Below are 16,717 nucleotides of genomic sequence, written 5' to 3'. Positions count from 1 at the left end.
TTTTAATAGGAGTACGGGGGATAGCGTGACACTGGTTTTCTCCTGAGACCTGCAGCACCTCTCCCAGGTAACAATCTCACCAGCATCAAATCAGACTGTACAGAATTCACTTAATGACGCATGTGATTGTGCATAAGTAAGGTGAACTGCAAAAACTTATAAAAGATGACATTTTCTTACTAGAAATTTGAGGTACTCAGACAGTTGACCTAGTATGCTCTCTTCTCAAGCCATTTTACATGATTAATAGGATAGAGAGCACGAGTTGAAACTGCAATTAAAGGTGTCTTCCATCAGAAGAAAACCCTCTTTCTAGAAGTCAGCTAAAGGAGGACCAAGGGGAGCAATGCTCCACCAGAGAAGTCATTATTTCTCCACCAGCCCCTCTGCTATATGGAATACATTAACTTCGCTGTCTCAGCCAGAGTGCCTTCCTTGCTTGTTTTTTTAAAGGGATGCATGCAATTAGAAGCAGGGGAAGAAGGAAGTGCTTGGAATAGTCCCCAACCCCCACACAGAGATTGAGTACCAGCACAAAACAAGCTCGCTGGGCCCCTCGGGGCCCTGCCTGAGCGTGAGAAGAGCCTCTGATGGTCACTGTCACCGCTGCTCATTGACAACAAAAAAATAAAGAAAAGAACTGCAATGCCTCCATTTCACTGAGTAAATGGCTTTCTAAAAATGTAGAGATGGATTTACGATAACAGACATCCGCCCTTGTTTGTGCTTAAAAATGAAAAGATACTTCCTTTGTGGGGGGATAACATACCTCAATAGCATCAAAGTAAAATACACCTCTACTTTACTATTTTTTATTTATACAGACACTGCACAGTGAAATGTATTAGCGCATTTAACAGAGAAGGTACGACACACACAGATGGAGTGAACTTTGTTTCAATTATTCTTCTACATGGATTACTGAGCTGCGAACACCCAGGATCATCACATCCATAATTCCATGTTTTGCATAATATCTTTGTGAATATTTCACTGGATTTGACTTTCAGCTACAGTGCAATTAGTTACTTATAGATTACTTAGATATTTTGCCAGGGCATACTATCGTGCATAGATAAGTCTTGAATCCACATGGGATACTTGTCAAAGTAGCATCATGAATACGCGTCACATTCGAAAAAGTAATACGGATTGCGGTGAACGATCATAATTGGAGAAACGGAGGAGGCATTATTATGAATCTAGTCCTCCTGCCATGTGCGCTACAGTAATGAGCCTGAGGAAAGTGATTGTCGTACATTTGATGGTTCACTGACTTCACAGTCATTGTCTTTATCTGCGATAGAAAGGAGAGGCGGGGGAAGGATCGCAATTCCTTTGAGGTGTATTTAAATCATAGACTCCACATATAACTCAGAATATTCCCTCTTGAGAGTGTGAGCTGAGATGGCGTCCTTCAAGCCCCGCTGGGTTTCCTGTCATCATGAAATGGGAGCAGGAGATTAGGGGGGTGAGGAATGTAGAGGATGGAGAAGGAGGGGGGTAAATACTGAAATCTGGTCTAATCCCATCTCATACAGCTGAAGATACACTACTCCTAAGACATTTGTGCTCAGAGCCGAGGTAACTGGGAGGAATGAAGGGAATACCAGTGGGAATAAGCCTTATAATTATATTGTTTGGAAAGTGTGCATTTCTGAATAAACTAACAACTCCATAATTGGTTTATACATATTCAACAATGGAAATCAACAGTCGGTCACACTTATCAAATGTTTATGCTTATATTACTTATAATAAAACAATTTGCCCAAGGTTAGTGAAACTAACTCACTTAATACAATGTTCTAGCAAAATGGGCCACAGTCATTATATGTAATGGTATTTTACACTACAGTGTAAGCCATTAAGAGTATAATTCAACCAGATAAGGTTTTGCAGGTGAATAGCTGAGTCCTTCTATTCTTGCATAAAAAACGCATCAACCTGGCACATTTCGCACAGCTCATTGTGCTTAATGGGGTGCTGTAAAACACGTCCTTCCCATTGTAATTAATGAGGAGAAGACTGAAGCGTGAAACACATATCTAGAGGGTTTGTGTCATAAGCATTCCAATTTCATAATATTATTGTGATTTAATTTCCTGCTATTCTTTCATTTGGCTCAAAGCTTAGAGGATACCCCTTATGACAATTAAATAACACAACCAATTATGTTTTGTTAAAATACTGTACAAGTCTTTTATAACACACTTTAAACATAATGACAATCATTTAATCAAAACATTTTGTCAGATATGTGGTGTTTCATTGATGACATTTGGCACATAAACTGTTAAAGAATAAAAAAACATCCATCTGAAACTTTCATCCTGTGGTATTTCTATATTTATAAGCTATATAAATATTTATATCAGCTCAAATAACTATATGCACAAAAATCAAGAGTATGACCTTGATACCTCCCGTTCATGCTTCTCTTCTGTGTTTTCTCTCAAGCTTCTCTCATTTTCTAATGAAATGCAACATTGCACAAAGCCCCCAGATTAATGCGCAGAAATACATAAATATGAAGAATTCAGAGTGACTGTTGATGTGAGTGGAGACACGTTGCCCCCGCTGTAAGAACCTGCCTTATCAACATTTCACCCCCGTAAAACGTCAATGGAATGCTGCACATTTCATCAACAAGGCTAAGCATGCGTCTGCTGTAAGCTGCGTGATCTCCCTGCCTTGTTATACCATGTGAGTTTCCCCTCTTTCACCTCTTCTGTGTCGGTGTAGCTCATGTCTCTTAACCTCTAACATTCATCACAGGTCCACATCAGTGAACATAAAAGCTGGCATCCAGACTGAGACTGTCTTCTTAATAGATGTTTCCACTAAGATATGCCCTGTGTCTTTCCTGGGCAAACTTCTCTTTGTGTGTTAGCTCTAGTGTAGACACAGAGATACAGCAATGTATGAAGGAAATATCTTTCAAGATGTTCACACGCTTCAGCTTTTCCAATAAGTATGCAGCTGCAAACCCCAGTATTTCAAGGAATTCACCTTTACCTCGTGTCACAAGGGCTTGAATTAATTGCTACATGATATTTAAATCAAATGCAAAAGTGTGGGAATTGTTCAACAATGAGTTGGCAGGTGTGCGTGATGTACAAGCAAGTGAGAAAATTTGTATGTATATTAATTCAGTGCCGCATTGGGATGAGCTACCTAGCAAAGCCCCGTTGTGCCATTTCATTTTAAAAGCCGCCCTGTCTATGCAAATCGACTGAAAGGACATTTTTCATCACTCACATGAAAATAGTGTATAAAGAAAATCTCGCCTTTTTTTTCATCCCTGTTCAGGTGTTTCATGCAGGTGGACAGGAGCCCAGAAAGCTGCAGAACGCACGAGAATCTTAGTGGAGTATTTGAACATCTGAGAGAGCACATCTGTCCTTTTACACCCATGTTCCAATTTATGTTCTTTTGAACATCTTGTTTGTGTCCCTGCGTGGCATTTGGTGATGAATGATGTGCGTGAAAAAAGGTTGAATCCTTTTAAATTGGCCTGTTACTCCTGGATTAAAACTAAAGGCTAAAAATCACTTGGCCCTGAAATAAAAAAAGCAAATCTACGCAGAGGAAGTATGGAGCTGTCTCATAAGACAAACATCACGGCTGCTCCGAGTCCTCAGGACAGGCATTCTTATGTCACTGTGTGCTTACTGTATGTGTGAATATCGGTGTGTGGGCAGCTGGGGTTGAGGCAAACTTCAAGACCAATTTCATGTTTGTGAGCGTGTGCTGATCTGTAACTTTGCTAGGAGTGTATGTACAATCTTCATGTATGCTCCTGGACAGCATCAGTTTTGTCATGTGTGGGTGGGGGGGGGGGTGGGGGGTGGTCTGCCCTGGATATGTGCATGTGTGTATTAATGTTAAGGACAGACAGATGTGGTACATTTTATGTTTTACTATAGTTGAATCTGAAACGTGTGTGTATTACAGCAGATAACAATGTTACCCATTTAATCAAGAATACTTAAACATAAAAAAAAGCAGTCAAAACTGCCAAACTAAAAAAAAAAAAAAAAGAAGGATAAACATGTACAGGCTGATAACCAATTACTTTTGTGTTTTATTCAACATGTTATCTTCGTGCCACGTTTCAACTGATGTCCACCCTGCCTATGCTCCGATTGAGAACCCGTAAGTACTTTCTCTAAGCAGGGCTTTTGTTTATCTAACCTTACCTCCACAAGTCGATAGACGGTTAGTTAGCTCTGGGAGCACTCAGTGTCAACAAAATAAGAAGTCGTCGCAGGAAGAAAGCCTGAAGTAAATCCTGAATAAACCTGCCTGTGGATGTGCACATAGCATCCAACATGACTATTACTACTGGCAACTCCTCCTTTTAGGCTATTTTTAATGCTGGACTATCAAGAGATTTTATTTTGTTATTTTCTGTGCCATGAATTTGCTATGGCCTGTTATGTTTAACAGCTCCTCCAAACTTTTAGATTAGGTGAAGGCATGAAGTCATGACACTTTGTGGAAAACCATATACATGCTTATCCTTCCAACATAAAATAATTTTCCATACTTGAGATAAAACAGAGTAATTCAATCACAAGCACTTGAAAGGAGCAGATAAATCATATTTTAAAGAGATTATTACAAAAAATAATATAAGATTTAAACTGTGTTTCACTCTGGCCAGCATCGAGGCAACACTCCCTTAAGCATTAACTGTCTGGTGCTTATGAGTGTTGTTATCAGTAGGTGGGTGCTAGCAGGGGGAAGGTCATGTGGTAGCAAAAAAATAAATGTGTCCAGGTCAGACGTGCACTGTATGGAACCGACCCTTATTACTGCAACATCTCACTCAGTTCCTTCTGCACACACACAGCGGCCATAACACGGATACCAGACAAAGTGAGCAAGCATGTTCTCCCTCTTACCACAAAACATAAACATACTTGCCATCAAATCATGACTTTCTAATTCTTTTGAGGTTACATATTTTAACACTATAACCACCACTTTTAAAGCCCTGGAAATTTGGCATCAAATCAACCAAAGTTACAACATAATTATTAAGTTACATTTTTTAAGAGTTTATCACTGTACAACTCAAAAAAAGGACGGTGTGGTTTGATCAAATTTGACTAACAGTAAATAAAAACTCATCACCTGTCATCAGATTGTAATTAATCTGTTGCCAAATCATTATCTGTAAACGGAACTAGTCCCTTCCACTGCAAATCAGTGGGAAAAGCAAGAAATAGATGTATAGAAAAACTCGTAGTAAAAAACTGACTGAGAAAATGTTTATAGAAGCTTTATCCAAATATAATAAATATACAGCTTACTGTGCTTAATTTGGTGTACTGCACTTGCACTTGAAAGAATGCTAATAAACTTTTCTTTGACTTACGATGTGCAGCTTCAGGAAGTCTCCGAGACCAGAGGAGCTATCCACCCTCACGAGGACAGCATCCTTCAGGTGCGTGCTGAAGCCAATGGCTAGCCGGTCTGCCCTCGTGCTGGGACGGTCATTTGGCGGCCACGTGTATGTGATCAGTCCACCGTCTCGCCCAAATATGTACGTCGTTCCCGCTAGAGAGAAACAAAGCAGAGATAACAAATATAAGACGTTAAGAGTGTATTCCCCTTACAAACATGTACCAGGCGTGACCCACTGACTGTCAACACAACAACATTATTAACACAACAAAGCCGACATCGATGCCCTGTGTACAGGGCACCGTCAGTCTGAAGTGTTTCATTGTGCTGAGTAATGACTTTGCAAAGCACTGAGCAACATATCACTCTTGAACAGCTCTCAGCCCCGTCTGAGGGTTTAAGTACACTTGTGTCAATTCATGAGAAGGGGGGGAAATTTAGCGGAAATGAGGGAGGCAGGTACTGTTGCCGCTTTCCCCATAATGCTGCACAATTACTCAGTTTTACTGCCACTGCCCGCTTCACCTCTAGAGGGGAGAGACACAAGTGAATGCTAGCAAATTTGCAGTCATGTCCCCGGTGCCCAGGTAACCAGCATGCCAAACGGGCACCTCCCCGTCTCTCGCGTTTCATTAGCAGCCTCAAAGGCAGACTCAGCCGGCAGCATTATTGACTGACTGGTCCAATTATGCCCTCCTCGTGACCTCCAAAGCAGCTACTTCCTGTCTCGCTGCATTAGCTCGTTGTCTGTCGCGGCCCTATGAAAGGTTTGAACATGACCTGGTAGATGGAAAAGCAGTTCTAATTAGGTAGCTATTCAGTGAGAAAGAGCCTTGCGGCATTATTCCAGTGACCTAGTCAAATTGATGGTTGGAAATAAGTCTGTCTCGACTAATGAAGGAAGTGGTCTATTAAAAGTGGGAGCATGTTCTGGTATGAAGCCACATCTCAGGTTTTGTTGCTTGCCAACCATCCATAGCTTTACCATTTCAGAGCTGTCACAGACGTCTTAATCAAATAAGTCCCTATTTCTTCCCAATTAGAAAAGTTTTCGATTCATTTCATCCGGGACATAAAAAAAAGTATTCTTGTGGGAAAAGTGTGTATATGTGTGTGCAAGTGTAAATGAATGAGTATGGCATTGGGAAATAAATGCCTGTGAGAAAGGCTGAAAATAAATGCAGCTGTCAGATTAGCATAAAAACAGCTATCTTCATGAAAAATTACACAAGGAGCTCTGCTAGTGTGTTATGCATTTACATGTGTGTGTGTGTGTGTGTGTGAGAATGAAAAACAGAGAGAACGAGCGAGCGTGTTAATATTCATGGGGACAGGGAGTAAACAGCCTGAGCCTGAACAATAGATTATAAATCATTCTGACTGTAATTCCAATATTCTCTTGTAAACCAGTTCACGAGAATATAAAACTATCGATATATTTTGCATTTATTTATTTATTTGTTATCCTCCCTCTGGCTTTTCTTCGCAGTACAGTGATTAAAACACTTCACTCTTCTCTCGAATTCCTTTTCCAATTTCATTCCCTCATTGGAGTCAATACACACTGTCAACCATTAGCTAAAAAGAATTGCATCATTAATTAACAATAATGTGATTAACAAATGATGTCGGGACATACAGATCTATGGCGGGATTTATTGTTTTCATAAAGAATAACTCGCATTTGTAACACGTAATGAAATAACACTGTAAGCATTCTTGTTCGCCTAATGGATAAAGCGTTATGAAGCTTGATGACTTCTACAAAGGAAAAGACATTATGTGTAATATATTTGCGAGGCAGGCATCATTTCTTTTTCATGAAGTCTGGCGGCTACTGCTGAAAACCTGCCTTGTTCCTCTAATGCATATCTGATGTTGGCCCCTTCACAGAGCAATCTCCAATTCATGTAGTTCGCACCGGACTGTTGTCACTGTCTCCAAGTTTCCCCCCCCAAGCCAATCGAACACTTGCTCCATGCTCCAGCTTATTATAATTAAGCTCTTTTAAACCATGTCAGAGTGGGAACTCACTTGGCCCTAAAGCTTCCATTTCCCCCTCTGTCTATTCATACGATTTGACACCCACTTTATCCTACTGACAGCTTATTTACTGTTGGTGACCTCAAAAAAAAAACAAAAAAAAAACACTAACATAAAGATTGCTAATTTCAGTGGGCTGGCATGCAGATCTTGCTACTGACACCCTTAAGCTAAATGGATAAACAGCAAGACCCTCATGTCAAGGCACCAAAGGTCAACTCAACTAACTACTCTGTGACATGTAGATTATATAAATGGTTCCAAAAGAAGATTCAGAGAGTAAAGATAAGGTGGTAAAGCAATCTAAAATTCATACAAGCATGCAAGACCAGTGAAAGACTCCTTGAGGGATGGTTGAGGATTAAGATGCATGGAGAAACAAGGCTAATGCACACCTACACAGTTATGCAGTGGCGTGAAATCAGCAGACACGTGCCTGTGTAACTCCAGTGGAGGGAGTAATTATGCACTGGCACCATATTTGATATTTGTGCGCTCTCCCGGGACACTGGGGCCGTTATGGATCTGTTGTAGTCATTAGATACAGTGGTGTCCTGGAAATACTTGGCTGTTTGTTGTCTCTTTAATTTGACAAGAGTTTCAGTTTCTTCCCTATTCATCCACTGTGTAATAAAAAAAGAAATGAAAGGACGAGATGAAAATGCAATGAAGGGAGGTTGAGATACAACGCGCTTAGAGGTGATGCACGACGCAACACAAAACCTACGAAACTGAATTTAAATTTTGATTTTACTGCTTCACGTATCCCGTTTGGAACTCCTATATTCATATGCATTTCCCCAGAGGTTATAGCGCGGAAACCAAGAGGAAAAGTGTTTTGAGTAGGTTTGTTATGTCTTACTCAAGACTATTACAGAAGATAAGACCTCCAGGATAATGAATGAATTAACCTGTCCTCATGTTTGATACACTGAGAGCTGGCTGCTCTCTGCTGTGTCAGTTAACATCAAAGAATATAAACATTGGCAGATCAAACACTCTCTTTCATTAAAAATGTAGCACCATTCCTCCTTCTCCTGCATTTGGCCAAAGAGGTGTGTGGGATAGTAAACTTTAGGAAAGCGAGCGTGGCCTGTGTGTTAGGGCCCTCTTGGCTCTGACTTCTAAATGTCAATTTCTGCTGGGATGAAGCAGGAGCATATAGGAAATGTGAAGAGGCGGATAGGTGTGAGCAAAGGAAACCGTACTGGCTCTGTGCCCTAGTGTAGCAGTTGTGGGTTAGGATACACAAACCAAGCAGCCTGCATGACTACACTGCTCAGCTAAGGTCAGGCTCGCAGACCGTCTTTCCTCTGACCTCCAACACGGCCATCGTAACGAGCCTCATATTACCACCTCTGCCGAGAAACTGGGGAGGAATCCAATCATAATTGCATAGTTGTGATGGAAATATGAAAAGGAGAGATGACATTATGGATCTGCTTTCCGTCAGCACCTAGCACTTGCATTTCTCTCTTTTTTGCTGCCAAGGATTCCCGTAATGACTGGTGTGCAAAAATAGATTGCCCGAGACATTGCCAGATTATTTTTTGATCCTTTTCATGGATCTGTTGAATGGAATTTCAAAGTTACCTCTCTTTCCAATCTTCTCGTCTATATATTTTATATTCATATGTTTAGTTGTATATATCTTATATAGATGTATCTTATATAGATATATAGATCCTATATATATTATATATAGACCTAAACATGACATTTTCCAGGTTTACTTTTAGCTTGTGTAAATTAACAAAGGACTTGATCTTAAAATTGAGGACAACGTCCATAAAATCTGTGTCGCACTTAAAACTTATTTGTGACTGGCACAGAAATAAGTAGGTGAACGTTTGCATAAATTGCTACACGTTGCTCATCCCCAGACCATTTAAAAGGATAAAAACTATATTAAGGAGAACATCATTTGGGTTTATCTTTGGTCTGTGCCCCCCACAGGGAGGAGTACAATTAGAAGAAGCTTAATGATGTCTATTGGATAACTATTTCAGGTTCCAGGGAAATCATTACAGCGATTTATGAGGACACTATTGTCCAATAAAACACTATCGGTATCTGGTAAAGGAGCTATTTCTGATCAATGCTCCTTAAGATTTAGTGCCATGAGGGAAAGTCAGCTTGATCAATTTTTTTCTTCCCCCTGATATACCCTTCTCACCATATCTTACCTGTTGGGACAATTAAATGGTCTGGTAGCTGAGGAGATGAGGTGGTAAATAGATAGTGGGGTTATGAGCAAAACCGTTCAAACTTATGGCTTTTCGGCTGCATGTTCCAACTTGGCAGCAATTACAAAGCTGTAAATTACAGAGACAGGCAAATAGGGGCCCCGTTCACACAGCCTCAGTGTATAATTAAATGGTACATCACACCACATGATCCAAAATAATGATGCCAATACAGTGATATCTGTCGATCTATATAATGAAGGGATTTTTGTTTGATCCATAGTATCATTCCTCCCCAGGCTTCCCTGCCAGATTTTTTCTTGTGACATGAAGCAGCAATAATGAAAGAATGATTTGATTATTTGTCAAATGTCAATGGAACTAAAATATAGTGATTTTTTTGTTAGCCAGTCTTATAGTTATTTCAACAGCCTAAAGAATTGCAAGACAAAGAGATCTCAGCTTTCAGCTTTGATGTCAAGGACCTCACAAATTTACCTGTGAATCATGCACCGTCACTTCCAGCAATGCTGAATACATTTTCAAACTATCAATAACTTTCATTTCTGTTAACATATTCATAATAAATACAGTTGTTAAATATGATGTGTTATTTTGTTAATTCTTTGAGGAAAATGGTTTATATCTCAAACCTTTCAATATTATATCATAATAATTTAGATTCTAGTTTGTGTGATTTTGGCAAACCCCGAAGGTGTTATGTAGGTTAATCAAAATAACACAAATAGCATCCCTGTAAAGCTATTTAATATTATTTTCTGTTGATTGCAATGACATTTCTGCACTGATCTTCTCCTGGTCTGTTCAGCTATGTTAATGACTTACCCAACTATACTGTACATTTTTGTGTCAGTTTAAACTGCTTATTCCTCATTTGTTCATTGTTGCTGCTGCTGCTATAAATGTAAAACATATCTTCTGTTAACCAGAGAATGTTTCAGAGTAGAGAACACTGTGAGGAGGACTGTACTTTCCTGCCAGTGCACCGTGGGGCGTCGTATTTGCGAGGTGACATCTCTGTCAGGTTTTTTTTGTCTTTGCCAGATTGGTGTTCCGGCGACATGCTGGGAAATGAACTGCTCCAAAGTAGGGAGAGAGAAGCTGTGGTATTAAGAATCACCTGGGAGTTTTGCTTGTCCTGTTCACCTTCCAAGTCCAAGTTCAAAGGATCGTGGTTCACTGCAGTTGTGTTCTGTGATACTTCCATGCCTTTACAAATTCATGTAGGGATCCTACTCATAAGCTTATAAAGTATGTTTTTGGATAGATAAGCCAATTTGACATTGATGCAATTCCATCAAGCAGGATAATTCTTTGTTGTCATTCCAAGTATATCCACATGTGGCTGAACAATAAATGGGTAACAGGCTGGAGGATGCACCTCTCCCATTGCCAGGCTGCCCCTGTAGTTGGCTGCCAGTTCTGTGGGCTGTTGACCTAATGTCAAAGAACCATTTCTTTCATTTGGCAAAGGAGCTTAGCACCAGAGCAGCACGGTAGCATAATATGTTATCTCCTCCCATGCTGATACAATCAAACGAGCCTATTACTTGCTCCTGGCAATTCTGCACCTTTTGCTCAAGGACACATGAACTTTTTTTTGTGGCACAGGAGATCCTTTGCTCTATACTGTACAGTGAGTTGTCAGGGGCGCTGCTTTTGCTTGGGATGAAAATCCAGTTCCACTCATGAGGTATTCTACCCTGTTGCAAACAACGCCACACAAGCACTCTGAACATTATGTCATGGCAAAAGTCACTACCCATACCCGGCATCATGTGTCCACTGACTTACAGAATTAGTGTCCCCAGTATTTAGAAAAGCAAATGTAAGCCTTCTGGGTTAAAGATGTCAAGATGGAAATGATTTAAATGATAATGTCACAAATGATTATTTCTAAGTGTATTAAGCACAGCTTTTGCTGAAAGGCGACGAGGTTAGATTAAGTTTATTCTCAAGCCTGCAATTTATGCTAAATGTCGTTACATTCCAGTAATCTAGGCTTGTTATACTTTGACTCCAACACTAAAATGCCCTGTTTTTAGTCCAGTTTTTGTCCTGAGTTAATGTGTGCAGTAATTTTACTGTCATTGTAAATTAAGCTTTTGGTTATAGTACTTCTACAAAAATCTATTTCCTTTAACTGATGTTTTGTGTGGCTTTTTTCTTCCTCAACTAAGTTATTAAACAGGGACTCACAATTTAAAAAAGAAAAAATGCCTTACTCATTGTTTTAAAATTTATTTTAAAATGTTTTCTTTAAAATGTGGATTATTAAAGCAGTTATAATTTTGCATCAACAAAAAAAAACAGATTGCCTTTTGGAAAAAATATAAAATAAACAGACCTTCCAGTCAGGTTTCATTTTTTTTGCAGTAACCAAATGCTTTGATCAATTGCCTGTCACCTTTGACTGGCAGCCACTGTATGCTGGAATAATTAAAGACAGTGAACAACAGCAGCTCTTAAAAATATGAGTTGTGTGCAATTGTTTTTCCAGTTGTTTGGAGTCAGCAGTTAAAGCACAGCTTCTGGTTTTCTGAACCGTGGGGACAGAATAAGAAAATTGGGCTGACAATGAGAACTGGAGAGCAAGGTATAGTGGACACAGCTACATCCCTGTGGCCAGCCCTAACCCCCACCCCACCCACCCAATCTCTATTTCTGTATCTGTTCATTGTTCCATTGCAGTATAGCAAGGTCCTTTCAACAATTTCAACATCGCTCTCAAGCTTTGCTCCTGGAGAAGGCCATTCTCTATCTTCACTGGTGTGTGAGCAGCCCTTTGGGAGACAAAAAAAGGCTATGGATTGTTGACTTTTCTTAATCCTCTCTCAGCACAAACAACTGCCTCCCTTATAATGGAATAGGCAGTTAGAACAGAACTAGCAAGCATGAGAAACAAGGTTTTCTTCACATGTTGAAGCTGGAACAATGCTGTAGAACCTACTACTGAAATGACAGCAAAACAAACTTTTAATGTGAAAGCTTAAACTATATGTGAGGAGGAAGGTTTTCCTCAACAAGATAAAAACACAGGATTACTGCATTGTGCAAGCATCTCATCCGTTTTACACATCATTGGATTCTTTGCTAAAATGCACAGCCAAAACATTTATTGTGTGAGCATGGAGTGGAAATTGAGCAATTTTGCCCGCTAGTCTATAACTGCTGCAATTCTGTCATGAAACCAACCTATAACATAAAATACTTTATACTGCACACTCTGCCACACTGCTTTGCTTCCTTCCACGCTTCTTTCTCCTCCCTATTTTTTTTAAGTGATAAATCCTCCCTTCAGTCTTTATCAGAAGGCTGGAGCTTTGCAGTCAGCAGAAAGCAGAGTGGACAGAGGTTCTAAATCAACCCAGGAGCACAGACTCCTCCATAGACTTACTCTGTGTTGGCTTAATAAGTCTGAGCATATTGGCATGTATACAGCACAGTCGATATAAACTTTTACAGTTCATTGCCCAGAGACTTAATCTTCACCACCAGGCGATAGAGTATTCAGTTATATATATATACCAATACAGAATGTGTATTTTAATGTGTTTCAATAATAGTAAGTGTAATGAGTTATTGATGATAATGGATGTAAATGATAAGTAGTACTAAAGCAAAACATGGATAGAAAAACAAAGCTTCATTCTCAAAGGGAAGAATTTAAAGCCTTCAGGCAGTTACCCTTCGTCTTTAGGCTAGACTAGACAAATATTCTAATTAGCCCATTTCCGCAGTATTGTTTTAACAATATCCAGTGACCTATGCGCCTTAAGCTCCTTCTAATGAAGACAATCCCAAAGCAGCATTTGTGCATAGGACAGCTGACAGTGTCCAACCTGCCTTCATAAGCTGCAAAGGATTAATCCTCTGTCCCTGCTTTGCTAATTTGATGTAATTAAATTAAGTGGGGACTAAAAGTGGGGCATTGCTGCTTGCCCCATGATTGGTCATCCTTATTAGAGGGTATAAGATGCCAGCTCCAAAATTATAGGAGCAACAAAACCTAATAAAATCTGAGAGAAAGAGAAAACATAGGAGCACTGAAGTCAGACCTCAAGGCTGGTACGGAACAAAATGATCACATCGAGGGGGATCGAGGGGGAGAACGAGAGGAAGAAAGGGTGAGAATCAGAGAGAGGCAAAGATTTGCAATAGAAAAATGGTTGATTAGACAGAAGTTTCATATCTTGATGCTGGATTTGTTCAGAGGTCAAACAGGCTTGGGTGTGGCTGAGCAAGAACATTAATTAATTAATAAATATATGCCCAATCATACTCTGATTGATGTTTCTAACTGGTCCATAGACTGTATGTAACGATTGAGACAATGTCTCAAATACTCTTTACAATCTCATTTCTGCCTTCAACCAGAGGAGTTGCATTAAGCATTAATATGAATGCTTAATGAGACACTCAACTTTGATATTGTAACATTCTATATCGTTTATAACATGAAAACCAGCGACCAAACAGAGAAAAGTATCTCTTGTAAGACATACAACGGTTAAAATATTAATACAATGATTTATGCAGAAGCAATCGCACCCCCAGATAAGACCGATAATCAAATGTATAGTGGCACATTTTTGATTGGCATGAATGTTTGACACATGACATGTCCATTACTTGTACAATGCAATGACACTGATTGTAAACAAGCAGGTCTAAAACCAGTACAAAAACAATTCTTTACAGCAAAACCTGGGTTATTATAACCAATGATATAATTATCAGTTCGGTTGTGGGGGCTTTATATACCTTGCATGCAGTTGATTCAAGATGTGTATGTATAAATTAGTAAAGGCCTTAATGTCTGCCATCTACACATTCTGATAGCTCTTTACTTTCTTTTTGTGACCCTATAATGTCATTAAATGCAGATATTTGGAAAACATCTTGATGTAGAGTTGATCCTCTAGTGCCGCCCGAGTCTGAAGGATTTGGCACATCAAAACAACAACTATCAAATTTGGGACCCTTCCAAAACCTTTTTGGCAACATCTATCAAAAAGCAGTGATATATATATGTGATAAGGTATGTTAAAAAAATGATGCTACATTAGCCCGACCTGTTGAATTGAATTGTGGATTAATAAAGTTTTATTGAATTGAATCGAAATGTATGAATTGGTAGAACAGCTGATACTCCTAAGGAGGTCGCCGAATCTGAATGAGCAACTTCTTAATTTGTATATTATAGATTGACTCCGAACATATGCTTAATCCTAATCTCATACAATCTGCAGTTCGACAGGTATTGTGAATCAAGAAATTTGCCCCTGTGACATACTGTTGCAAGACTTCGCCATATTTTATCCTCGCACTGCTCTGAAGAGATAAGCCTTCACCTCACCATGACGGGGCCCCCAGGTAGCCATACCAACTACCCTCACTCTTCATGGCAGGGGACCATCAATTCATGGCTGAGGTAAAGTTCTGCCCCTCGGCCAGTAATATAACGCCATGAATGCTCAGTCGACCAGTGTCACTCACACCCTTTTGCCCCCTCCTCAGCCATGCTCACTTCCCCTAAGCCCTAAATGATACATGAGCCCCTGCCTTGTGAAGCAGAATGGCCGATCCAGGCAGAGCTGACAAGACCCACTGTCTTAATGGAGCAATACACCAAACTGGCCCTTTGTTACCCTGACCAGCTGCATATCTGCCTCCCCAGCCAACCGCCTTGGCTCTGATAGAGGTGTCTCACAGTATCGACAGCTTCTAATTTACTCTCTAATCATCACTTGCCTCATTTGCTCCTCAGACTCAATGCTCCCTTTCTCTCAATTCAGGTCAGCCATTTTGTTTGCCAGCAATTTGTTGATTAGATTTTTTTTCTACATCCAGTGTTTAATTTGTCTGCCAGCAAACACACATATCAAAGTTAGACTTAGATAAAATCAAGCATCAGGCGATTTTCTACTTTTTCATTCGCAGTTAAAAGCCTTTTTGACTGATTGCGCGCCATCAGACTTCAGTGCATTATTTAGTTTCAGTGTGTCTGTGCGTAGAATGTACTGAACATCACAGCCTCCAAATGATCTCTTGAAGCTGTTGTCTTCTCTATTAGGGAGCCAACAGATGTGCAGTATGACTGCAGTTCTAATTACCGAAAAAGACAAGTGTGGGTATAATTACACAGTGGAAGTGAGGCAGAAAACAGAGTCCAGGGCCAGAGCTCTGATCTGAGACTAGAGACAACTCTGGCTGCCCGTCGCCATATGCAGCCCAACCTGCATCAGCACAAATACTGCTCACACAAAGAAGCTGCTTTGGGAACAGACAGAGCTACTGTTCTTTATTGAGCATAATCCTAGCGCTATTTATAAAAGCAGAAGATATAGCAGTATATACTAGGCCTGCATAATTACGACATGCTTATGCCGCAGTAGGGCTTTCTTTGAAATGATTTAATACATCCACAACTCTAGCAATATATATGTGGGGAAAAATCATGAAGAGACTTCTCCTCTGTCCTTTCCCTTTAACAAATCACTGTTTAGCTCAAGGCCATGTGGGTATGCAGTAGGTAGATCAAAAGACGAGAAATGCACTGCACCTCTATTTTGTTCATTTTACATCAATCAGCAAATTGACAAGCAGCATGTAAACAATAAAATCCCATATATTAGATAGAAAACCCACATTAATGTATGAATGAAAACGTGTTCTATAAGTTTTCTGTTATACCAGGAAATAGTTGCTTATGTGTCGTCCCTGTATGACAACGCTTGTTTTTACTGTTTATTCCTAAACCGTACCCAGGAGACAACAAGAGCCTTGGCCTTAATTGCAGGATTAAACATCTGCTTTGCTTATTGCTGAGTAGCCTCACTTTGTAAGTAAGCCTCTACTAAGTGGTGAGATATTATTTAATTAGCTGCAAATCTTAAAGAAATATGCAATAACATCAATATGGAGAAAATAAGCAGAAATAAACTTTGCATGTGCTGACATACCGAGGAGCGAGAGAGGGATGTTTGTCGAGCTGCACAACAACTGCCTTTGCGATGTATATTTACAGCTCTGCCTCCCTCTGCATCCTC

General features: G+C 39.8%; 1 protein-coding gene across 1 annotated transcript in view; it reads right to left on the bottom strand.

Annotated features, from left to right (window-relative positions):
* The window catches only part of LOC129091898 (neurexin-1a-like), a 237,884-nt gene that overhangs the window by 77,285 nt on the left and 143,882 nt on the right, over positions 1-16,717 (bottom strand). Inside the window, 1 exon segment of the mRNA XM_054599581.1 lies at positions 5,387-5,568. Coding sequence (XP_054455556.1) covers positions 5,387-5,568 — 182 coding nt within the window.

The sequence above is a fragment of the Anoplopoma fimbria genome, chromosome 6 (assembly GCF_027596085.1).
Source record: "Anoplopoma fimbria isolate UVic2021 breed Golden Eagle Sablefish chromosome 6, Afim_UVic_2022, whole genome shotgun sequence".
NCBI lineage: Eukaryota > Metazoa > Chordata > Actinopteri > Perciformes > Anoplopomatidae > Anoplopoma > Anoplopoma fimbria.
The sequence above is the reverse complement of the archived record's forward strand: the minus strand, read 5'-3'. Positions and strand labels throughout refer to the sequence as shown.